We start from the raw sequence: 24,450 nt of genomic DNA, 5'->3' as shown, positions 1-24,450 counted from the left end.
GGTTTTTGGAATTTCCAAAGAGCACCCAGATTTTAACCCTCAGTCCTCCGGGTTGTCCGGCTGTAGCCGAGCCGCTGTTGAGCAGTAAGCTCATTCCACCTCCCATATAAACTTGTTTCTATGCATTTATCTCCTGGGAGACTCCAGATTCCTGAAAGAACTGCATGGTTATGAACTCTTACTCGTGTGCACTGAAGTGCACGTGCTGTGTGTGTACTGACGCTCTGCCCTGTGGGAGCCACATGCTGTGGGGAGAACAGACCAGCAGCAGCTGGGACTCCTCCTCCAGGAGCCTGCTCCCAGCTAGGCATGGTGGTGCAAGCCTATAGTCCTAGCACTTTGGGAGGCTGTGGCAGGAGGATCGCTTGAGGCCAGGAATTTGAGGCCAGCCTGGGCAACATGGTGAGACCATGTCTCTTTGGAAAAAAAAAAAGTAAGAAAGAAAAGAAAAGGTATTCCTCCTAAGTCGGGCATGAGAGTGAGCCAGGGAGTTCAAGGAAGGCTGCCTGGGGAACAGTCTTAGAGGACGAAAAGTCTATGCGGATAAACCAGCGTCTTGTACTTAGTGTCAATCAGGTGGCCAGTGAATAATGACTCAGTGGAATTACAGTGGACAGCGTTTTGAGATCTGCAGATTAAGCCATTTGAACTTCCCAGAAGCATTTTCTTAAATCAGCATCGAGACAGAAGATGGACGATAACTTGAACTGCTCGTCACGAGCAAGCTCTGGCACCGCGTGCAGCCTGTTCTGCCCGGGTCTGCCCCAGAGGGTTGCAGAACGCCGTGTCTGTGTCCGCTGTCTTAAGGAGTCCAGTCCGTCTTTACGCGGTCTTTGTGTTGACGTGTAAGCCACACAGCGTGGTGGGGAGCAGAGATCGTTCCGCAGCCTCCTCTCTGACCCTCAGGGTCCTCTTTGGGAGCAGCAGGCAGTGGCTTTCTCCTGGGCCAGGCAAGATTGTCTTGGGGAGTGGAATGTCTGCTAGAAATGCAGATTGCTGGGGTCACCGCCATTTGGCCAACTCAGTCATCTGAGGGTCCCTTAGCCTCCACAGGGTAAAGCTGTGGGAGTCACCGTGGGTCCCCATGGTGGGATTGGGAAGCAGTTACCTATCAGATGAGTGTTCCTTCCACGAACGGAAGGTGGGGTGATTTTGAAGGAGCTGTGAACACCAATGGTGCCATCCTCACCCGTGCTGCCGTGGGGTGCTCAGGACTGCCGGACCCAAGGAGCCCCACCCAGCAGGACACACACACCTGAGCCCCAGGGAGGGTAGGTGGCCATGGCTGTACTTGGCTGCCTCTGTGGGCCTCTGTGGGGCTTCATCCTAATTCAGTGAGGTCTCTTGCCACCTTCCTCCAGGGTCTTCCTGAGACGGAGGCTGAGACTTCAGATTCAAAAAGAAACCCTGATCGGGCACAGCGGCTCACGCCTGTCATCCCAGCACTTTGGGAGGCCAAGGCAGGTGGATCACCTGAGCTCAGGAGTTTGAGACCAGCCTGGCCAACATGGTGAAACCCCGTCTCTATTAAAAATACAAAAACTAGCCAGGAGTGGTGGTGCACGCCTGTAATCCCAGCTACTCGGGAGGTTGAGGCAGGAGCATCCCTTCAACCTGGAAGGCGGAGCTTGCAGTGAGCTGAGATCCAGCCACTGCACTCCAGCCTGGGCGACAGAGCGAGCCTCCGTCTAAAAAATTTAAAGAAAGAAAAGGAAAGGAAAACGAAAGCCTGGCCTTGGTCAGACCGTTGTCTGCAGTTTTCACTGCGTGTCACCGACTCAGCATATGGGCTTGAGTATCTCACTGTCTTTTTTCTTTTTCCAAATAGAACGTGCTTATTTGCCTGATTACAAAAATAAATGCATTCTCTTTATTAAAAAAAATTAGGCCCAGTGAACACATAAGAACTTATAAACACTAAAACTGCTACCCGCGTTTTAATTCGCACATCCCATGCACACCCCCACACTGTTGTCACTGCGAGAACACAGCGCCCAGAGCCAAGTACACTCGGCCAGAGTGAGTGATGGGCAGGCTCAGAGCTGTGTCCCTGACCACCCTGCCACCCAGCTTGCCACCGCGGTCAGCCATGGGGTTCAGGAGAACAAGGCTGGGGCACGGACCCAAAAGTGGAGTCAGGGTTGCAGCTTTGGTTCCTGGAGGAGGGACGCAGGCACAGTGGAGCGGGCGTGATTTGCAGGCACCAGTGCTGGTTCAGTGTTGGGGAGGGGATGACGTTTCTGTTGATGTCAGGGACCTTGGCGACCCAGCCCCCGTCCCGCTTTCGAGTTCATGCCTTATTTTCCAAAACCACCACACTCGAGACGTCCTTGCTGCGGTGTCATCTGTAACTTGTGTCCCATCACTGCCTTGCACTGTTCTTAGCACGCTGACAAGGACGGGGTCTCTGCAATAGAGAGGCATCTATGGCTGCAGCCACCTGTGTTCGTTTTGGGGGTGTCATAAATAAATGCCTTCCATTTTTAATAGAAAGACAATATTTTAGGTTAAAAAAAATTAAGATTGTCAGAATTCTCTGATTTGGGGATTTTATATGTTAACGTTTCTTTCAAAACCATTTCCTGAGGATGGGCGCGGTGGCTCCCTCCTGTAATCCCAGCAGTTTGGGAGGCCAAGGCAGGAGGATCCCTTGAGGCCAGGAGTTCGAGACTAGCCTGGGCAACATAACAAGACCTTGTCTCTTCAAAAAATTAAAACCATTTGCTGAACAGCCTTATTTCTCCAAGGAGTTTAAGCAAACACTGCAGGGCCTCTGGCATTCCAGTTTCAGGCCTTATCTGATGTGGCCCACCCCGGGACCGTCACCTGACTTCCTGTGCCCGCACAGAGAACTCGCTGGTAGGAGGCAGTGAGAGGTCTCCGACGTGGTGGGTGGGCATCCCTGCAAGTCAAGCTCTGCTGTTCCCCAGCCTTCCCTTGAGACTCTTGGGGGCCCGGGCCCTGTGCGACGTTTTCCCCCTGCCTTGGAGCCGGACCACTTAACAGAACCAGACGAGCCAGGTTTAAAGCTTTATCGGGTTTCCTAAAGACACGTTGCAGCCTGCAAAATTCGAAAGTTCCTGTTACGAAGTATATAACAGCTTTTGCCTCCCATTCTTGAGTCTTTCATTTCTTCAAGAACATGGTAGCAACATTTAAAGAACCTTTTGAAAAGAGAGAGGTGGCCGGGCACAGTGGCTCATGCCTGTAATTCCAGCACTTTGGGAGGCCAAAGCGGGTGGATCACCTGAGGTCAGGAGTTCAAGACCAGCCTGGCCAACATGGTGAAACCCTGTCTCTACTAAAAATACAAAAATTAGCTGGGCATGGTGGCGGGCATCTGTAATCTCAGCTACTCGGGAGGCTGAAGCAGGAGAATCGCTTGGACCTGGAGGCGGAGGTTGCAGTGCGCTCAGATCTCACCACTGCACTCCAGCCTGGGCAACAGAGCAAGACTCTGTCTCAAAAAAAAACAAAAAAAACAAAAAAAAAAACAACAAAACAAAACAAAAAAAACAGAAAGAAAAGAGAGAGGACTGCTATAACACCATCTTTATCCAGGGCTGTTTTCATTTCTCCATCCAGTCCTTGTCTTAGTAACAAGAATAACTGAAACAAATTTTCAGTAACCACTTGCCACGTGCCAGCCGTCCAGTCAGGACTCAGGACTGATGTTCACGGCCTGGAGACCTGAGGCCACAGGGAGGCCGGGCTGGCCAGGGCAGGGCTCAGATCCATTGACTTGCTCAGGTGCCCCCAGGGCATCCGAGCAGCCCAGGCTCCAGCTAGGCAGGTCTGACTTCACCTCCCTTGCCGTTAGCCGCTGCACTGTTCCACTTGGTCTTCTGCTAAATTTATCAAGCTGTCGTAAATGTTTCCCTATTCCTACACGCGTCAGTATTTAGCGAGGGCTCCTTATGTGTGACACGCCTTGTGTGCCTCTGATGACGTTTGTTGGAATCGTTTGTTCAGCACTTACAGGAACTCTGAATATGCACCGTCATTACCCCAGTTTCGCTGATGAGGGAAACGAGGCCAGTGCACAAAGAGACTGACCAAAGATCCAGGTGCCGACAGTTCTCCATTCATTCATTCATTCACTGTCATAGCCCACTGCAGCCTCCGCTGCCCAACCTCAAGCCAGCTTCCCTCCTCAGCCTCCCAAGTAGCTGGGACTCTAGGTGTGTGCCACCACACCTGGTTAATTTCTTTAAAATTTTTTAGAGACAGAGCTGGGCACGGGGGCCCACACCTATAATCCCAGCACTTTGGGAGGCCGAGGCGGGTGGATCACCTGAGGTCAGGAGTTCAAGACCAGCCTGACCAACATGGAGAAACCCTGTCTCTACTGAAAATACAAAATTAGCCGGGCGTGGTGGCACATACCTGTAATCCCAGCTACTCAGGAGACTGAGGCAGGAGAATCGCTTGAACCCGGGAGGCGGAGGTTGCAGTGAGCCGAGATCGTGCCATTGCACTCCAGACTGGGCAACAAGAGCAAAACTCCGTCTCAAAAAAAAAAAAAATTTAGAGACAGGATCTCGCTGTGTTACCCAGGCTGATTTCGGATTTACTGGGCTCAAGCGATCTTCCCGCCTCAGCCTCCCAAAGCGCTGGGATTACAGGCATGAGCCACTGCGCTGGCCAATATGCATAGTTTTAAATGGCCATAGTAACACAGGGCTTCAGACAGAAGCCCAATTAACAATCTAAGCTACTATTCACTGAGTTTTCGCCCTGTTGTAGACATGCGTGGCTTTCTGTTAGAGAAGATAGGGTCCGACTGTCCTGCTGCCCCTCCTCATCCGGGAGCCGAGGGTCCACGCTGCACGCCCCTTACGTGTGTGCCTCTTTCCCGTAGTGCAGAGTTTCTTTATCTTCTTACTCGTCCAGCGTTCTCCGTACCTATTGCGAATTGATCACTCTGGACGCTGATGCCACTCTAGCACTCCGCTCAGCAGTTGGGTAACACGACATTCCTGTCCTTCGGTTCTCCTGGGAACCTTCTCCCGAGAGCCCTGGCTCTCTCCTGGGCTCCTGCGCAGCTTCTGTTCTGGGGCTTTTCACCCTCTTCCTGGATTCTTTCAGTTATAATGTAGTTTTGATTTTGTGCAGAGGTCAAAATAACAAGGCCCAAGTCTGTTTCGTTTATACGTGACAGTCTTTTTTTTTTTCCTTTTTTAAATTTTATCATTTTTAATTTCAAGCTGGGGTCTTACTATGTTGCCCAGGCTGGTTTCAAACTCTTGGGCTCAAGCAATCCTCCCACCTCAGCCTCCCAGAGTGCTGGGATTATAGACGTGAGCCACCATGCCCAGCCACATGTGATCATCTTAATGTCAGCTATGACCTGACGGCACCAGGCTTTTTCTATTATGTTGCTCCGTTATGCAGTGTGCCTTTATGGCCCACTGTGGCTGCTCAGCTCCTGCCATCACAGCCACATCCAGCTGTTGAGAAGAGGAGGAGTGAAGAAAGCCCTTGGTTTCTCGTACAGACATGACCCATTTGTATCCCACTGACTAGCTCATAGTCTCATGGCTGTAAGAGGGGCAGAGAAACTTGGTCTTCAGTTGGGTGGGCGTTTCTCTGTCGCCGTGTTTGCTGTAGAAGCAGGAGAGAAGGTGCTCTGGGAACCACAGTCTCAGCCACAGTCCAGGAAGCTGCCCAGTGCCCACGTGGGAACTGCATCCTGCAGGTATCGCTCGTGAGGATCAACCTGGTGTCTTCTGGCCCTTCGCTTGGGTCTGCTGTGTCTCTCACAGGAGTGGTGGCTGCTCTGAGGCCCCTGAAGCTGCAGGCTGGGTGGGACAGTGGGAGCCTTTCCCTGGTCTTGACTCCCATTGGCTTCTCTCTGGCTGTCATAGCCAGCCCCACGGGATTGTGGAAGCCACAGGAACCTCCCGGCACGCGCCAACCCTGGACTTCCTCCGGAGCTCGTCTGGGTGGCAGGTGCTGGCCAGGTGGGGTCTGCCCTCCAGGTGCCGCGGGTGAAGCTTCACCTGGCGCAGGGAAGGCCATCAGACTTCCAGCTCGTCACCTGTGTCCTCGCCCCCTAACCACTGAAGCGATGCCTGTGTTTTAACCTTAGTGACCGCGCCACCCAGCTCCTCGGAGACACACGACTCCACAGCAGTTAGGAGAGAGCAGGTGCATTCCCGGAGTTCCTGAGAAGGAGTGGCCTGTGTGGGGTGACTCTAACTCAAGCCATAGGCCTCCTAGACAGAGCCTCTGAAACTCCTGTTTTCTTTGTCCTTCCTGGGACAGGTCTCATCCAGCCTCTTCCTTTGGACATTTTCTGAGTCACTTTAAACTGTGCAAGGTTTCCCGTTTCACCTGGACGTGGCTCTTGTGGTCCTGGCCTTGGTGGGCAGGTGCAGGGCCTTGGTGGGCATCCATCCTTCGGAGGATGAGATGCTCTGTGGCTTCCACCACCCCCCAGATTGTCTGCTTCCTCCATGCCCCTCAAACTCATTTGCCTCAGTCCCTGTCTTCCTTGTTGGGGACATTCCCCAAGTATCTGTTCCTGTGGAAGGGGAGGCGCCCCCCCCCCCCCCCCCACTGCTGCCCAAGTGTGCGTGGGCATCGGTGCATGGGGTTCCCGCCCTGGGACTTCATGGAGGGGCTCAGGAGGGCTGGGTCTCAGGCTTTTCTTCTGGGCCATCATCTGCTGACAGCTGGGCTCAGCTCTGGAAGCTTGGGGGGCCAAGAGCCTCCGGTCTTCCTGCAGAATTTCAGGTCGCAAGGCTATTTTCGGCATGGGGTGTTGCTCTCTGCTGCTTCTGTGTCGCGTGCCCTCGTCCAGGCCTCGTCGTTCGCCCCCTCCAGAAAGTAAACCCGTCCTTCTGCTGGGAGAGACGGGGCGAGGGGACAGCTGTGGACAGGAGCGATCTGTCACATTCATTTTAAAAATTGCCTCTGGAAGCTTTCACGGCTTCTTCTTTCCCTCTCTGATTATTTCTCTGTGTCTGAAATGATGGCAATTGTATTTATAAATACGAGAATTAAGTGAGCTATTTTTATTTTCCTGACAGCTTTCTGGTTGGTCAGGCAGGTGGTGGGATTCGTGGCCTAAGGAGGGGATGGCAATGAAGGCACGTGACATGCCCCAAGTTACGCGGGCTCATCACTGGTGGAGCAGTGGCCGGTGCCAGCTCGCTGTGTAGAGGGGACTCTGTGGTCTGAGGCTGAGCCAGGCAATGTCATCTCCAACCAAGTCACCAGTTTGGCCCAACTTCCAGGAGCCATCAGCTTCCAGGTGGACCTGGGAAAAACCCAAGGCTGGAGTTAGACCCTCAGGGTGGGAGCTTTCGGGCAAGAATTCTCCCCACAAACAGCTAGTCTGAGACAGACCGCACACACCCTACAACTAACCCTTTCCATCGTTCCAGTCCGTGATTTTCAGCACATTCACAGAGTTGCGCAGCCCCCAAGTCAACCTCGGAACGTGTCATGACTCCAGAAGGAAGCCCTGCAGCCCTTAGTGGTTTTCTACCCCCCGGCCTGTCCCACCCGTCACTCCAGCCCTAGGCAACCACGAAGCTCCTTTCTAAGTCAGGCAAGAACGTTCTGGAGAGATTTCCTCCAAAGATGGGCACTTGCTAGTACAAGAACCTCCCCGCCGGGCTGGTGGATGGAGATTTCTACCATGTGGGCACACTTAACCTTGGCAGAATCTCCACCAGTCAAGACCGGCAGTGCGTGTGGCTGGGTTTCAACCACCACGCAGCACCGTCACGATGCAAAATGTGCGCTTTGAAACTCCAGCTAGAGCCCTGCACCTCTATCAAGATATTACACGGAGAGATGTAACCGGCAAACTCCGTGAGCACGCTGGGGAAACATCCATTTAAAAATCAAACTGAGTGCGGTGGCTCACACCTGTAGTCCTAGCACTTTGGGAGGCTGAAGCAGGTGGATCCCTTAAGGTCAGGAGTTCAAGACCAGCCCGGCCAACATGGTGAAACCCCATCTCTACCAAAAATACAAAAATTAGCCGGACGTGATGGCACACGCCTGTAATCCCAGCTACCCAGGAGACTGAGGCAGGAGAATCCCTTGAACCCGGGAGGTAGAGGTTGCAGTGAGCTGAGATCGCACCACTGCACTCCAGCCTGAGCGACAGAGCGAGACTCCGTTTCAAAAAATAAATAAAATAAAGTAGCATGCTTCATAGCATTTTCTCCACCTCCTAGTAACAAGGCCGCCTGCCTCAGTACAATCACTGTTATGGCAGAGTCTATGAAAATATTTATTGTTAAACTTTAATTGGAAAACTACTATTACAGTAGGAAATTGTCTGTCAGCTATAGGTGGGATTAGATCCCTGCCTGTCCTATAAGACGTCGTTTTGTTTTACTGAAAACTCAATATATATACATATCATCTAGAATCAGTTTTGTTTTTGTTTTTGTTTTTTAAGATAGTCTTGCTCTGTTTCCCAGGCTGGAGTGCACTGGCACGTTCTCGGCTCACTGACATGGCCGTCTCCTGGGTTCAAGCGTTTCTCCTGCCTCAGCCTCCCGAGTAGCTGGGATTACATGTGTGTGCCACCGTGCCTGGTGAATTTTTTGTATTTTTAGTAGCGGGGGGGTTTTGGCATTTTGGCCAGGCTGGTCTCAAACTCCTGACCTCAGGTGATCCGCCCACGTGGGCCACTCAGAAGTGCTGGGATTACAGGCATGAGCCACCACGCCCAGCCTAGAATCAGTTTTTTGAACTGGAAAGCACCTTAGAGATGGTGTCTTCTATTCCAACCATTCTGTTTTATTAGCAAAGATCACGGACGCGCAGAGAGGTTAGGTCGAGTGGTTCTAAACCAGTTTTGTCTTTTGGTGGCGTTCACCTTTATCACGAATCCCCACACCTTACACCTCTCATTCCTGCCACAGTTTGCTCTTTGAAGGGGAGAAGCGAAGCCTGGAAAGGCCTTTCCAGCCCCCGGAGTTGGGGAGTGATTTAGCCCAAGGTCAGATGGACTCTGCTTGTACTGGCTTTCAGGTCCCAGTCCAGAGGGGGACCCAGCTCCTCTTCTGTGCTTGCGTGCGTGTGTGCATGCATGTGTGGTGTGTTTGCGCATGTGCATGTGCAAATGTCTTACCAAAAAGCACCTCTTCATGTCTTCCAATTTTTAGTACATGAGCTGCCGAAGCGAGCACTCTTCATATCTTCATATCCAAACCCCGATCTCCAGGATCCCCTTCTTCTTGTGACCTCAGTCATGGGCCGGAAGCCACATCTTCTTTCTCTTTGGCCTTGATGGCTCCAGTGTGATCTGATCCCATATTAACATAGGGACTTTCATGACACAGAAAGTCACTGGTCTCAACTGTGCCCTTCTGACAAGTAGGAGAATATGCTTTGTTTCATTGATTTGTGGTGGTTCAGGGAATTGAGGGAATTGGAGAAAAGAGACAAATGGCAAGGGCCATAGAAACTATCTTTAAACATTTGGCATCATGACTGCCATCGTGTCCAGCGCTGGTGGAACAGGGGTACGTCTGTGCGTGCATCTGCATGTGTGCGTGTGTGTGTGCACGTACATGTGTGCGTGCATGTGCGTGCGTGTGTGTGCATGTGCTTGTGTGCATGCGTGCACTTCCGTGTGTGCATGCATGCTTGTGTGCGTGCATGTGTGTGTGTGTGCGTGCTTGTGTGTGTGCATGTGTGTGTGTGTGCGTGCACGTGTAGATACACACACAGATGCTGTTCATTCAGCACCGTCGTTCACAGGTTGAGCTCCTTAGCTCCCTGCCTGGACTCTCAGCCAGATGCTGGCCTCAAACCATTTTCCTTGCTTCCCTGGGTCAGGGACACCCGGCCCATCTTCAGACACCAGCTTGGGTAGACAGTGGCTCTGGGACCCACAAAAGCTAACAGCCCCCAGGACTGAAGAGCCCTTGGGCTTCATAGAGCATCTTAGAAAATGGGTGATGTGAGGCCGGGCAGGGTGGCTCACGCCTGTAATCCAGCATTTTAGGAGGCCAGGGTGGGAGGATCACCTGAGGTCGGGAGTTCCAGACAAGCCTAACCAACATGGAGAAACCCTGTCTCTACTAAAAATACAAAATTAGCCGGGCATGGTGGCGCATGCCTGTAGTCCCAGCTACTCGGGAGGCTGAGGCAGGAGAATCGATTGAATCCAGAAGGTGGAGGTTTCGGTGAGCCGAGATTGCGCCATTGCACTCCAGCCTGGGCAACAAGAACCAAACTCCGCCTCAAAAAGAAAAACACAAAAAAGAAAATGGGTGATGCGGCCAGGCACGGTGGCTCATGCCTATAATCCCAGCACTTTGGGAAGCCGAGGTGGGTGGGTCATATGAGGTCAGGAGTTCGAGATCAGCCTGGCCAACATGGTGAAACCCTGTCTCTACTAAAAATACAAAAATTAGCCGGGCGTGGTGGCATGGGCCTGTAATCCCAGGTACTTGGGAGGCTGAGACAGGAGAATTGCTTGAACCCAGGATGTGGAGATTGCAGTGAGCCGAGATTGCGCCATTATATTCCAGCCTGGATGACAGAGCAAGACTCTGTCTTCAAAAAAAAAGAGAGAGAAAAGAAAGAAAATGGGTGATGGACCTTTCTAGTCAAAATGCTGATGCAGGAAATCTCCATTGGGCTGGACTGAAGAAAGTGTAAAGGATATCAGACGTTCCTCTCAATGTGACTTAAGAGGACAAAATTGCGGAGTATTTTCAAATGGCCTCGGGCTGCCCTTCTGAACCTTGGGGGTGCCTGACCACCCACCCTTATCCCCCAAGATTCACTCGCTGGGCCGTGCCTCCCAGACAGCATCTCATCCTGGAAACAGTTTCAGAGTCCCTTTTGTGTTTGGAAATAGAAACCTGGTGCCCACAGGCCCGATGGTGCCTGGTGCTGAACGATGCGGTCTGGCCTCCTTGGGGAGGCCCAGCCTTCTCTGCCCAGTATCTCGGGGAGAATCAGGACTGGCCCAGTTGAGCCCGTTTAAGTGCCTGATTTTCTCTGTTCGATGTGGGCAGCCTGGCTAGCAGAGCTATGGGAGGAGCTGCACATTTGTAATGCTGAGTCACTTCCTTTGAAGCGGGTCCCTGGGAAGAAGACTGACGCAAGAGGACCCCCTGCCGACAGCCAGGCACCCTTCGTCACCCTCTGACCCGCTCCTCAGTCCTATCTTTCAAAAACGCTTTGACGAAGAGCAAAGGGGCTTTCAAATGAAAGAGGGGTGTTTGCGCACGTCCAGGCAAGGTTTTAGGTAGATTTACTGTTTAAACACTGCCGCAGATGTAAAATCACAGTCAGGCATAGACCCAGCAGTCTGGTGCTTGGAGACTTCATGCGGGTTCCACTACAAGAGACCTTAGCGTCTCTCGAATGTTGAGTCACTTCGCCTGTTCTGAATGCCTTCGGGAACTCTGAAAAGTGCATTATCACCGGTGGCTTCTCTACATTCTTTCTAACCCCCCTCCCACATTTTTAAAGGAGAGCCTTTTCCAAACAGCCGCACAGGCGGCCAGCTTTGCTTATCTCCGTGTGGGCAGGCTGCTGCTTTACATTGCTTTTGTTTTTGTTTTTGTTTTGTTTTGTTTTTAACTGAGTCCTGCAGTTAGCAAGTTGATAGTTGCTGCCTCATCAGTTTAGAAATTGAAAGGGCAGCCGGACCAGTAATGCTCAGCTTTGTAAATGGTGGCAGTTTCTTCAAGCCAGGTGAACCTTGGATACTGTTCACGGCACCCTGGTGTTGACTCTGAGGCTTGCGGCTGGCTTTGTTTGCATTTGGTTGTCTCCAGTAGAAAAACCGAGGCTCATGGTTTTAAGCCCAGAACTGATGGTGAAGCCGGTCTGTTAAGCTCTGGGTGGATAATGCACGCTCTCTGCGACCCCCGCCTGCCCGAGCAGGGGTGGGATTGCTCCTGCTGTCAGATCTTCTAGGCAGTGGCAGAGAATCATCTTGAAAATGTCTGCGTAGGTGGCTGCCGTGCCGTTTCAGTCTTCCACTGTCTCCTTTGAGAGGTGGCAGATCCCACCTGGGTGCCACGGCAGTTGCCCTGGCAGACAGGAAATAGCCGTGTCTGTCTGGAGCCTGCGTGGGAGATGGCATGAGCGGCACTTGTCTGGGGATATTTATATCTCTTCTGTCTCACGCACAGTGAAAGACAACTGACGACCGGGCACAGTGGCTCTCGCCTGTAATCCCAGCACTTTGGGAGGCCCAGGTAGGGGGATCACCTGAGGTCAGGAGTTCAAGACCAGCCTGACCAACATGGTGAAACCTCGTCTCTACTAAAAATGCAAAAACTTAGCCAGGCGTGGTGGCGGGTGCTCGTAATCCCAGCTACTCAGGAGGCTGAGACAGGAGAATTGCTTGAACCTGGGAGACCGAGGTTACGGTGAGCTGAGATCACGCCACTGCACTCCAGCCTGGGTGACAGAGCAAGACTCCCTCTCAAAAAATAAAATAAAATAAAAAATAGAAAGACAACTGACGTCCAAATAAGCCTAAGTCTCAATTCCTAAGTGTCTTCATAAAAGCATCGCAACTGCTCTCTGGGGCCCAGGTTTGAGAGTTAGGGTCCGTTTACGTTGACACACGGACATGCACCTTCCCTGGATGTTGGTGTCTTCTCGAGTCTTCTGCTGCGCCTCACACCCGCTCCTCCTCCCGTTGCAGGTGCACCTTCCGGTTTCCCAGCACGGCCATCAAGATCCAGTTCACGTCGCTCTACCACAAAGAAGAGGCCCCGGCCTCCCCGCTCCGGCCGCTATACCCACAGATCTCCCCTCTGAAGATCCACATCCCGGAGCCGGACCTCCGGAGCATGGTCAGTCCCGTCCCCTCCCCGACTGGCACCATCAGGTAAGCAGCCCCCCAGCCTGCCCTTGGGCCCCCGGGAGAGAGGGAGATGGTGCGAGCGTGCCTGTCGCATGCAGCACTGGGGTCCAAATCTCTCTGGAAAATTGCACGTGTATGGAAACACAGAAAGTGTTGTATGTGCATCCGGGACCTGGCTGAAATCTCTGTGAATTCTCTTACAAAGGGAAGAATCACTGCCTGGTCATCATTTTTCCCACTGGAAGTTTTACATATTAGGGCTTGTTAAAGCAAGCACAGGTTTTTTTGTTGTCTTTCGTTTGTTTTGTTTTTTTTTAAAGGACATTGGAAATGGTTTTTTTGTTTGTTTGTTTTGAGACAGTTTTCGCTTTGTCACCCAGGCTGGAGTGCAGTGGCGCGATCTCGGCTCACTGCAACCTCCACCTCCCAGGTTCAAGCCATTCTCCTGCCTCAGCCTCCCAAGTAGCTGGGATGACAGGCGCCTGCTACCACGCCTGGCTAATTTTTTTGTATTTTTAGTAGAGACAGGGTTTCACGACGTTGGCCATGCTAGTCTTGAACTCCTGACCTCAAATGATCTGCCTGCTGTGGCCTCCCAAAGTACTGGGATTACAGGCGTGAGCCACTGCGCCTGGCTGAAAATGTTTTAAAGTAATATTTGTCCACGAGGATTTGGTGAACTTTGTTTCTTGAAACTTCATTTGTGAAAATTATCTATGACTTTTTAGAAATTAATCTAGATTTTGAAGAAAGTCTTCAAACTTCCTCATCTCTGGTGTGTTATACAATGATAAACTCCTGAGTAGGGGTTGCAGGGTGAAAAGTGTAAACAGAGCTCTGTGTAGGGAGTGCCGGTGAGCCCTGGACTGAGTTACACATGAACCTCAGGCGGCATCCTGGATGCGTGGCACACAGCCCTGGCCCTGGTCCTGTCATACAAGGATGCAAAAACAGACGTGTGCTTGAGGCTGGAGGGGTCATACGTTCTTTAATGATTTACCTCTTCATCGCGGACATTTCCTAAACATGGCTGGCTTTTCTCTCTCCCAACTGCATGTCTGTGGCCCTGAGGACGCGTGGCCGCGCATGGTTTGGTGCTGGAGCTGTGACTCCTCCGCAGCACCGCGTCGCTCGTGCGTCACCAGCAAAGGTCAGCCCAGTGGAAAAAGCAGATCGCATCTTAGGGCTGTTGTGAACATGGTATTGACCTTACCTATACCCTGAAAGGGGCTCAGGGGCCCTCGGAGACATCTGTGAGGCACATTCTGGGCACGCTGGTCTGTTGGAGCGAGTGCCGTGGCAATCCTGGGCCAGCCACGTCAGTCCCTCCCTGCTGACCTGCGCACTCTGCTGAGCCCCGGCTGCACCTTTGCTTTCTTTTTTTTTTACCCCCTTGCAGCTGTAGGAGAAGAGAGGGCTTTTGTTCGTTTTTCAGAGACAGCGTCTCACTCTGTCGCCCAGGCTGGAGTGCAATGGCGCAATCATAGCTTGCTGCAGCCTCCAGCTCCTGAGCTCAAGCGATTCCGCCACCTCAGCCTCCCAAGTCACTGGGAGCACAGGCATGCACCACCACACCCAGCTAATTTTCTTATCTTTTGTACAGACAGGGTCTTGCTATGTTGCCCGGGCTGGTCTGGAACCCCTGGGCTCAAGAGATCCTCCCTCTTCCACCTCCCGAAGTGCTGGGGTTACAGGTGTGAGTCAACACACCCAGCCCGTACGTGGCCTGTACCTTTTCAGGGTCCACAGTTAGAATTACACACTGGCTTCTCTTGGAACACAGCCATCAGGGGCACGGCTCCTCTACCCTGCTTTGCTGACAAGTTACCAGTGGCCTCCTACAAGTTACAAGGTGGGAATCATCTCCATTTGAGTTGCCTGGAGTCGGCCTCCTTTTTTCCAGAGCCAGTGGGTGAGTGAGTCTCTCGTGGAGAGAGAAGTTCAGGGACAGTTCTGCTGTGGAAAGGCGAGGCCCTGGGCTCAGGCCGGGCATGGTTGCGTGTGTGACTCTTTGCGGTCACTTCAGCCCCCACCTTCCCGGGCCTGGTTCGCGCCTGCGGAGCCAGTGCTGTGACATCATGACCCTCTGGGATGATGATGATGGTGAATCCTAAGTGACTGAAAGCCTGGTGTGTGCCCGCCTGGCCCTGTGCTGAGCAGTGCACATGCAGTATTTTATTTAGTTCATACAACTTTATGAGAGAATGTTCTGGAAGTAGACAGTGATGATGGTTATTCAATTTTGTGAATATCCTGAAAGTCACTTTAAAGGGTGACTTGACTGGGCGCGGTGGCTCACACCTGTAATCCCAGCATTGTGGGAGGCCAAGGCGGGCAGATCACTTGAGGCCAGGAGTTCGAGACCAGCCTGAGCAACATGGTGAAACCCCGTCTCTACTAAAAATATAAAAATCAGCTGGGCATGGTGCCACACGCCTGTAATCCCAGCTACTTGGGAGGCAGAGGCAGGAGAATGGCTTGAACCCAGGAGGCAGAGGTTGCAGTGAGCTGAGATTGCATGACTGCCCTCCAGCCTGGGCGACAGAGCGAGACTCCATCTCTAAGTAAATGAATAAATGGTGAATTGAATGTGACGGGAATTGTATCTGAAGGAAGCAGTTGAGCACCGCATATATCCTGAAGTCTTTACCTAATACCACCTTAAAGGCACTGTAGGAACAGTGGCCAAGACCAGCTCATGTGCTGCTGGGAGCTCACCCCAGAAGAGGCTGCTCCTGCTGCTTTTGAGGTGGGCAGCAGAGGCCTCAGGTCCAGAGAGAAGCAGGCCAGGCAGTGATCCGGGGCTCCTGGGGAAGGGCTAGGCCAGCGCCCCTGCCTTAGCCTGGCAGTGGGTTATTAATCAGCAGGTTGTAATCCAGCTAAAGAGAAGCTTTATTTTATTTTATTTTTATTTTATTTTTTGAGACGGAGTCTTGCTCTGTCACCTAGGCTCTGTCACCTAGGCTGGAGTGCAGTGGTGTGATCTCGGCTCACTGCAACCTCCGCCTCCCTGGTTCAAGCAATTCCCCTGCCTCAGCCTGGAGAGTAGGTGGGATTACAGGCACACGCCACCAAGCCCAGCTAATTTTTTTTTGTATTTTTAGTGGAGACGGAGTTTCACCATATTGAAAGAAAGAAAAATATTTTGATTTGCTCCGGGAGGGGACTTAAAAAAATAAAACTGTTTCCCAGTGTTAATCTAAATTTGCACATTAAAGTCGCGTTTGTATGACAAGAGAGGTTGTAGTTTGCAAAGGAGTTAATAAGTGATACCTGTTTTTTAAATTAGGGCAGAGAAAATACTGTTTATTTTTATTTTATCTTAGCTTCAGGGGGTACATATGCATGTTTGTGACATGGGTATATTACATACTGTTGGGGATTGGGCTTCTAGGGTGCCTATTACCCAAAGGGTGAACGCGTACCCCCTAGGTCATCTTTCACCCCTCGCCCTCTCCCGCCTCCCCGCTTTGGAGTCCCAGTTTCTTGTTTCCATCTTCCTCTTCCTGGGTACCCAGCGTTCAGCCCCTGCTTATAAGCAAGAACAGGCGCTGTGCGGTATTGTTTCTGAGTGAGTTCACTTGGGACAAGGGCCTCCAGCTCCCTCGCGTTGCTGCCCAGGCCAAGATTTCGTTCTTTTTTATAGCTGGGAGTGAAGAAATTTCGTACTGAGCACCTGAAGCTCTTGCGGCTGAAGCTCTTCTGAGAAGCTGGGTGGCGGCCTCCTGTGACCGCGAGTCCCCGTGGGCGATGCGAGCAGCTCCCTGGGCCTGCACCCGCCCTGATCTTGCTGCGGGAGCCGGGAAGGTGGGGGGCCACCCCGTTCCCCTCCTTCCGCCCAGTCCTGTTCTTTGAAACCGCCCTGTGCAAAGACCGGATTCCTATTAGAGGGAATTCTGCGCAGAGAAAGTAGTAAGTTAGGGACTGGCTGTCTGGCTTTTTGGCCTTCCATTGTTACAATAAAAGCCTCTCTGTTTACATCCGTTTATCTTAGCACCGTGGAATTCAATTGAGTGTTTAGAAACCTCAGAGGCCCTTGAGGTTTTGCCTGCCAAGATACTTTTCAGTTTGAGTTTCTGCTGTAGGGTGGAGCCGGCGTGTTTACAAACACTCCCTGCCGTTCCCTGCCCCCTCCCAACTCTCCTCTCTGGCTGGCTCCCTAACAGATCCGGAGGTGGGAGCGGGGCCAGGCCCGGAGAGCTGGCTGCCTGCAAGGCTGTCCCCTCCCGGTGCCGCCCCGCCCCCGCGGTGCCTGCCTTCCTAATTTGGTGTGCATTCGCCTCGCCAGTCCTCATTGGCCGTGGAGTGGCTGCCTTGGTGTAGGCTGGGCTCGCCCAGAGCCCCTCATTCCCAGGAGTCGGGAGTGGCTCGGGAGCGGCCTTTTCCTGGGGGGCCTCCCTGATCAGCTGCCCCCGCCCCCCGCCCCACCCTCCCTGCTTCCTTTCCGTTCCTCCTGCTTTGCTCTCGAAGGCCCTCGCTCCTTTTCCCAGGATGGGTGGGTGTGGGTGTGTGGTTTTGTGTGTAGTGTGTGTTCTTTTCTGATTTATTTTTTTCTGCCCTGAAGTACTCCACCCAGAAAATGAATGAACTCTCTTTGAAATAAATTCTGCTATCTTTAGCAGCAGTTTGACCTTTCTTTCCTTTTCGCGAAGAAAGAGTTTTTACAGGCCAGGCGGGGTGGCTCAGGCCTGTAATCCCAGCACTTTGGGAGGCCGAGGCAGGCAGATCACCTGAGGTCAGGAGTTCGAGACCAGCCTGGTCAACATGGTGAAACCCTGTCTCTACTAAAAATACAAAAATTAGCCAGGCGTGTGATCCAAGCTACTCAGGAGGCTGAGGCAGGAGAATTGCTTGCACCTAGGAGGCAGAGGTTGCAGTGAACCAAGATCGCACCACTGCGCTCCAGACTGGGTGGCAGAGCCAGACTGCATCTCAAAAAAAAAAGTGTTTTTAGGAAGGAATTGAAGTATTTAATGAAAGAATTAAAGTAGTTAATCATTTTCTAGGTTCTACCAAACAGACACCAGTCTAAAAAGTGTTCCTTAGAGGGAGAGTTTTAAGAAAACTGCTGAAATTCAGTGAAAGGACATTGCACAGAGAGTGACAGTTTCTGCTCATGAGGGCAGTACTTCAGGAGCTGTTTCTCTTAAGGCTTTTCCTGATGTCTCCAACGTGGAGATCAAAAATGAAAGTAAGTCGTACAATTCGGCAAAGGTCAGCAGTGTGTAAATATACAGTAAAAATGCAGCAACTGACTTTAGAAATCTTTCCATTTTAATCATGATCTTTACACAGTTCTGCCTTACTACTAGATAACATTCAGTCCTAACTTGGTTTATGTTGTTTTGTAAAGTTAGAGGTCTTTTGCGTTTGGAGTTATTGGATCTACATTAGAAATACCCTCCTTTTTCTGACAAACTTTGGTTTCTGACAAACTTCCTGTAGGGTGATTCATCTGTTTCAAAGTTTCTGGTTGGCTGGGCGTGGTGGCTCACGCCTGGAATCCCAGCACTTTGGGAGGCTGAGGCAGGAGGATTGCTTGAGGCCAAGAGTTCCAGACAAGTCTGGGCAACATAGTGAGACCCCCTCTCTATAAAAAATTTTCTTTAATTAGCCAGGTGCAGTGGCTCACGCCTGTAGACCCAGCTACTTGGGAGGCTGAGGCAGGAGGATCACTTGAGCCCAGCAGTTGGAGGCTGCAGCAAACTATGATGTCACCACTGCACTCCAACCTGGGCAACAGAGCAAGACCCTGTCTCAAAAACATAATAATTAAAAAACACCAGTTTGTGGCTGCAGCCTTCCCTGTGTTTTCAGCAGGTCTGCAGGAGGATTGTGGTGTGAAGGTGTGAGTCACCCCTAGCGGGAATCCTGCGTGGCTGATCCGGGCTGGCTGCACCAGCATTTGCAAATCTAATGAGGGTCCCTCTTCCCTTGTCTCCCTGTCCCTGTCCCTGTAGGCCCTCCTGCCCCTCCTCAGCCCACCACACCCTCTTACGTCTTTTCCCAGCTGAGAACTCTGGGGAAGTAACTGTTGCTTCCTCCACAGGGGAAGGTTGGGACTTTCTGTCTTCCTTTAATTTTTCCCTCCTGCCTAGATCCTTCGAGGGGCGACTTTGGTGCTAAAGTGTTGGGAGTTCGGAATGAAGCTTGGTGGGGAAGTCCTTGTATTTGTCCTAATCTGTTGAAAGGACATCCCCACCCCCACCTTTCCTGTAATCTCAGGGAGGGCCCTAGCACCCACCTGACTTCTCAGGTCGACCTCTGGTGACGAGTGGCTTGTGTGGAGTAGGCCTGTTGCAAAGCTTCTGTGCAGGCACGTGACGCACGAGGACAGCCCTTCCCGGGTTCCATGAGCCACAGGGGAAGCAGGAGGCGCCTGCAGATGTGGAGCTGCCCCCGGAACCTGCCTAGCTGCGGAACCTGCCTAGCTGCGGGGCCGCCTCTCTGCTCAAGCACCCACTCAGCTCTGTGAGGTCTATGCCTCACATGAGAGCAGCTCCTGTTCAGGCCACCATGCCGGCTGTTCTCAACCGGGGCAAAATGCACTTCAGAAACAAGTTAATTTTATTTTTAAAATTATTATTTTAAATGGTGGTTCCAATTTGGGTTTGGGGGGTTGATTTTGTTTCTCTTTGTTTGTTTTTTGAGACAGGGTGTCTCACTCTGTTGCCCAGGCTGGAGTGCAGTGGCACAGTCACAGCTCATTGCAACCTCGACCTCCCGGGCTCAAGCCATCCTCCCACTTCAGCCTCCTGAGTAGATGGGACTACGGGCACCCACCACCACACACAACCCAGCTCATTTTTTATTTTTGTTGAGATGCTGTGTTGCTTTGTTGCCCAGGCTGCTCCTGAACTCTTGGCCTCAAGCAGTCTTCCCACCTTGACCTCCCAAAGTGCCAAGGTGACGAGCATGGAGCTGTTTTGTTGTTGTTGTTTTGTTTTGTTTTGAAGCAGGGTCTTGTTCTGCCACCCAGGCTGGAGTGCCACAGTGCTGCGGTCACGGCTCGCTGCAGCCTCGACCTCCTGGACTCAAGCGATCCTCCCACCTCAGCTGTGACTACGGGAGTGATCCACTAGTTCATTTTTAAAAATAGCTTCCCAGCATTTTACAATGTCAGATTGACCTTAAAGGAACACATTCTTTAAGATCGTTCTAAGAATTCGCCTCTGAAAATTTTCTTTCCCTATTTATTTATTTTTTTTCAGATTAGGAAGACTATCTATCTATCTATCTGTGTATCTATCTATCTATCTATCTGCATCTTACAAAATGCAAACATTTCAGAAAGGGAGAATCCCCCCACAAGACGCTCCCCAGAGCTGAGCCCTTCTGTCTTCCGTGTCTCTGAGTCGTATTTGTACGTGACTGTCTCTTGGTTTTTCCGCGGTAGATATTACACATGAGCTTCCTATATGGAAATGAAGGATTTAGCTTCCTGCCTCCCCATCCCAGTAAAGTTACATCACCATGTTTGGTTTACCTAGCGTTAGCATTTTCTGTATTAGAACTGTGTAGTGATTGTAACACTTAGCCATTTCCTTCCTTGTACTTTTGGCTTATTTCCGTCACACTCCCCCCGCTCTTGGAGTTAATGATGGCCTTTTCTCCCTTTACTGTGAAGGCCTTCCTCTGGGGCCCCTGTGACCGCAGGATCATCTTCTCCATCATCCTGGGAATCCCCTCGGGAGGTGGTGGTGGAGAGAGGGCTGTTTCCTGACTCCCACGTCTTCCTCTTTCCTGATTGGTTCCTTTGTTTTACTAGAGTACACCCTCCAGTCGCTTCCTGGGAAAGGGCCCAGGAGACAGACTTTGCATCTATTTACTTATTTAAGAGACAAGGTCTCACTTTGTTGCCCAGGCTGGTACTTCTAGGCTCAAGCGAGCCTCCTGCCTCAGCATCCCGAGTAGCAGGGACTACAGGTGTGCACCACCACGCCCGGCTAATTTTTGTATTTTTTGTAGAGATGGGGTCTCGCCGCGTTGCTCAGCCTGGTCTTGAGCTCCTGTGCTCAAGTGATCTGCCTACCTCAGCCTCCCAAAGTGCCGGGATTACAGGTGTGAGCCACCTCACCTGGACCCCTGGTTCCTGTCCACACTGCTGGGACTGGCTGTGCCTGCAGGCCTCTGAGCTGAGTCTCTCGTGCCTCTCCTTTCCTTTCTCTCTCTACTTTCCGGGAGATTTTCTCCAGTCTCTCCTTCCACCGTTTCTTGGATTTGTATTTCTCCACTTTTGAATTCTTATTTTTTGAGAGTGTGTTCTTGCTCTGCAGGTGTGCTTTGCGTGCTGCTCTCACTGTCTTACAGAGATGGCGTCGTTACCTCTCTAGGGACGGGAACCACGTCTCGTCTCCTCCCGGGCTCCCATAGGTTTCCCTGGGTCCCTCTTCTCTTCTCTTTTGCACCATGTCCCACCTGTTAGAAGCTTCGTCAGTCCACAGATGTGCCTTGGCCGGCTGTTCTGTTTAACAGCGAGGTCCTAAAAACCCTCTTAGAGTGGCTGGTGTTGGAGCAGGGGCTGGGACAGGGACCCCGAGCATTCTCCTCTGCAGGGAGGTTCCCCCAGGAGGCTTCAGGCGCTGCCTTGGGACACAAAGGACATCGCAGACCCCTGCGGCCTTCTCCCCCCTCCACTGCCCACAAGGCTCCGTCCCAGCCCCTTCCTCCAGCCCCTCCAAGCGGGTCCCATCTGTGTCTCTAGGGCTTCAGGAGGGATCAGGTCCCTTCTGACAGAGCACTGCCCTCTCTGGGCCTGCTGGAAGTGATAACCGTCCCGACCCCAGGCCTCTCAGGGTGGCCTCCACCTCAGCGTAGAGCCAAGGGCATTGAGGGTGGACTGGAAGGACCACAGCCCTGTGCCCCAGGGAAGGCTTGTCTTGGGCTCTGGGGACAGAGCCCAGCTGGCAGCTCCAGAGGTGGGGACAGAGCCCAGCTGGCAGCTCCAGAGGTGGCTTTAGGTCTGTTGTTGGATTTGCCTTTCTCAGCGTGACTTCTCATGATAACGCGACCCAGCGACCTGTGTGTCCCACAGCCCGTCCATTTCTCTCCAGTCTCCCCGCACTGGTGTGTCCTGGGTGGTCCCAGAGGCGCCTTCTAGGCCTGGGCATGGTAGAGGCTGCACGTGGTGGGCCAACACGGGGTTGTCCCCACGAGCCCAGCTCCGGGAGCCCCCCACGCAGGATCCTCCGGCTCTCTCACCTGAGGCAGAAATGTGACTTGGGAATTGTCCTCCCTATAAAGGAAGCAAAATCGGGGCCTAGGGGTGAACTGCTTACTGTGCTTCTTCCCACTCTCAGCCTCCAATCGGGGGGCACAGGCATTTGATTCCCGCGACATCTGTGGGCTGTCGCTGTCCAACCTCTGCGTCCCACACCCAGGCAGCTAGGGATTAGGGGGGCCTGACTGAGGCCTGGGGTACTTACCCCAGAAGGAGTGATTCCCTGTTTCCTGGAATTGAGCTGGGGGTCCCTGTCGGGGAGCAGTGGGGTCCCCTCAACTTTCTGCTCTCTCTCATTCCCGCAGGAGGAAACGTGTACATGTGTATGCTGTCATTTTTAGCATTCTTTTTTTTTTTTTTGAGACGGAGTTTCGCTCTTGTTGCCCAGGCTGGAGTGCAATGGCGCAATCTCAGCCCACCGCAACCTCTGCCTCCCAGGTTCAAGTGATTCTCCTACCTCAGCCTCCCAAGTAGCTGGGATTACAGGCGTGCACCACCATGTCTGGCTGATTTTGCATTTTTAGTAGAGACAAGATTTCTCCGTGTTGATCAGGTTGGTCTTGAACTCCTCACCTCAGGTGATCTGCCTGGCTTGGCCCCCCAAAGTGCTGGGATTACAGGCGTGAACCACTGTGCCTGGGCTTCAGCATTTTTTTTTTTTTTTTTTTTTTGCGGGGGGAGACGGAGTCTCGCTCTGTTGCTCAGACTGGAGTGCAGTGGCGTGATCTCAGCTCACTGCAAACTCCGACTCCCAGGTTCATGCCATTCTCCTGCCTCAGCCTCCTGAGCAACTGGGACTACAGATGCCTGCCACCACGCCTGGTTAATTTTTTATATTTTTTAGTAGAGAAAGGGTTTCACTGCGTTAGCCAGGATGATCTCGATCTCCTGACCTCGTGATCCACCCTCCTTGGCCTCCCAAAGTGCTGGGATTACAGGCGAGAGCCACCACACCTGGCCCAGCATTTTCTTTAGATTGCTAAGGGAGTGTTTCCATGGACTCTTGGCATCAGACACGAGATGTCTTGATTAGTTTCCCAGATGGCTCCAAGGCCCCTGGCTTTGGAGCTGGGTGTCCCATCCCATCTCGGCCGGGCACCCTCGGACCTGCCTTCCCCCAGAGCACTTTACCAGCCCTTAGCGGTGACGTACCTTTCCCAGCTGGAATGACACCAGGATCCGGCAGCCCAGGCCAGGTCCAGTGCTGGGGAACGTGGTGGAGAGACCACCCTCCTCTCTTCCCTGTGTTGAGCCAGGTTTTGCCAACCTTTATTATTTCCATTTGAAATTACTATCTGGGGAATGACAGCCTTTCCTGTGGGTTTTACTCCGTGAGGTGTTTTGTTTGTTTTTTGAGATAGGGTCTCACTCTGTGGCCCAGGCTAGAGTGCAGTGGTGTGATCATAGCTCACTGCAGCCTCGACCTCCTAGGCTCAAGCCATCTTCCTGCCTCAGCCTCCTGAATAGCTGGAACTGCAGGTGTGCACTGCCATGCCCAGCTTATTTTTTAAATTTTAAAACTTCATTTATTTATTTCTTTTTAGAGACAGAGTCTTGTTCTGCTGGAGTGCAGTGGCACAATTATAGCTCACTGTCGCCTCAGACTCCTGGGCTCAAGCAATCCTCCTGCCTCAGCCTCCTGAGTTGCTGAGACTACAGGTGCACACCACTACACCTGGCTGATTTTAAATTTTTTGTAGAGATGGGGGTGTCACTATGTTGCCCAGGCTAGTTTCGACCATCTGGGCTCAAGTGATCCTCCTGCCTCGGCCTCCCAAATTGCTGGGCTTTCAGGCATGAGCCACCACGCCCAGCAGACATGAATTTTCTAGGATCTTTTGCAAAATAACTGCTGGGAACAGGAGCAGGTCCCTGCCACACGTGCTGGGCCATCACTGTTTGTTGTGTGTGTTGGGGGGTGTCCCTCGTTGGTCCTCAGGAAGGATCCAGAAGCCCGCCTGCCACCTCATGGGCCTCAGACAGGATTTTCCGAGCTGATTAGCTATTCCCCAGCCTGTGGCCGGAGATCAGAGTGTATCCGAGTGACACCTCGGCTCAGTGGTCCCAGCAAGGCCTGACATTTCAGTTCTTCCTGCTGAGTCCCAAGGGGATATCCAGTGGCTTTGGGTCTGGGACCGGGTGCACAGGCGTGGTCTGCAGCCCCTCCAGCCATGAGGCCATCCTGTCTCGGCAGGGAGGTGTTTGGTTCCCAGAGGCCCTTGACAAAGCTGATTTTGGGGGCTGTGTGCTGTTCTCAGTCAAAACCTTTCTCTCCCCTTCTTACCTTCTTGTAAGCCTGGGTTTTGTATTTTGGGTTCAGAACTAAATTCAGAAAAAGTTTCCTTTTGACCATTGCTACCTCTATTGAGCCATTTGTGGGTGTTCATTTAAGTTTCGACGTGTGCGGAACTTACCTATC

At 52.2% G+C, this 24,450-nt stretch overlaps 1 protein-coding gene across 1 annotated transcript in view; it reads left to right on the top strand.

The window, feature by feature from the left end:
- The window catches only part of FOXK1 (forkhead box K1), a 91,468-nt gene that overhangs the window by 46,662 nt on the left and 20,356 nt on the right, over positions 1-24,450 (top strand). The window contains exon 2 of the mRNA XM_008018817.3: positions 12,650-12,835. Coding sequence (XP_008017008.2) covers positions 12,650-12,835 — 186 coding nt within the window. The remainder of the gene's footprint in view (positions 1-12,649; positions 12,836-24,450) is intronic.

The sequence above is a fragment of the Chlorocebus sabaeus genome, chromosome 28 (assembly GCF_047675955.1).
Source record: "Chlorocebus sabaeus isolate Y175 chromosome 28, mChlSab1.0.hap1, whole genome shotgun sequence".
Classification (NCBI taxonomy): domain Eukaryota; kingdom Metazoa; phylum Chordata; class Mammalia; order Primates; family Cercopithecidae; genus Chlorocebus; species Chlorocebus sabaeus.
Note: the sequence above shows the minus strand (reverse complement) of the source record. Positions and strands in the feature narration are given on the sequence as shown.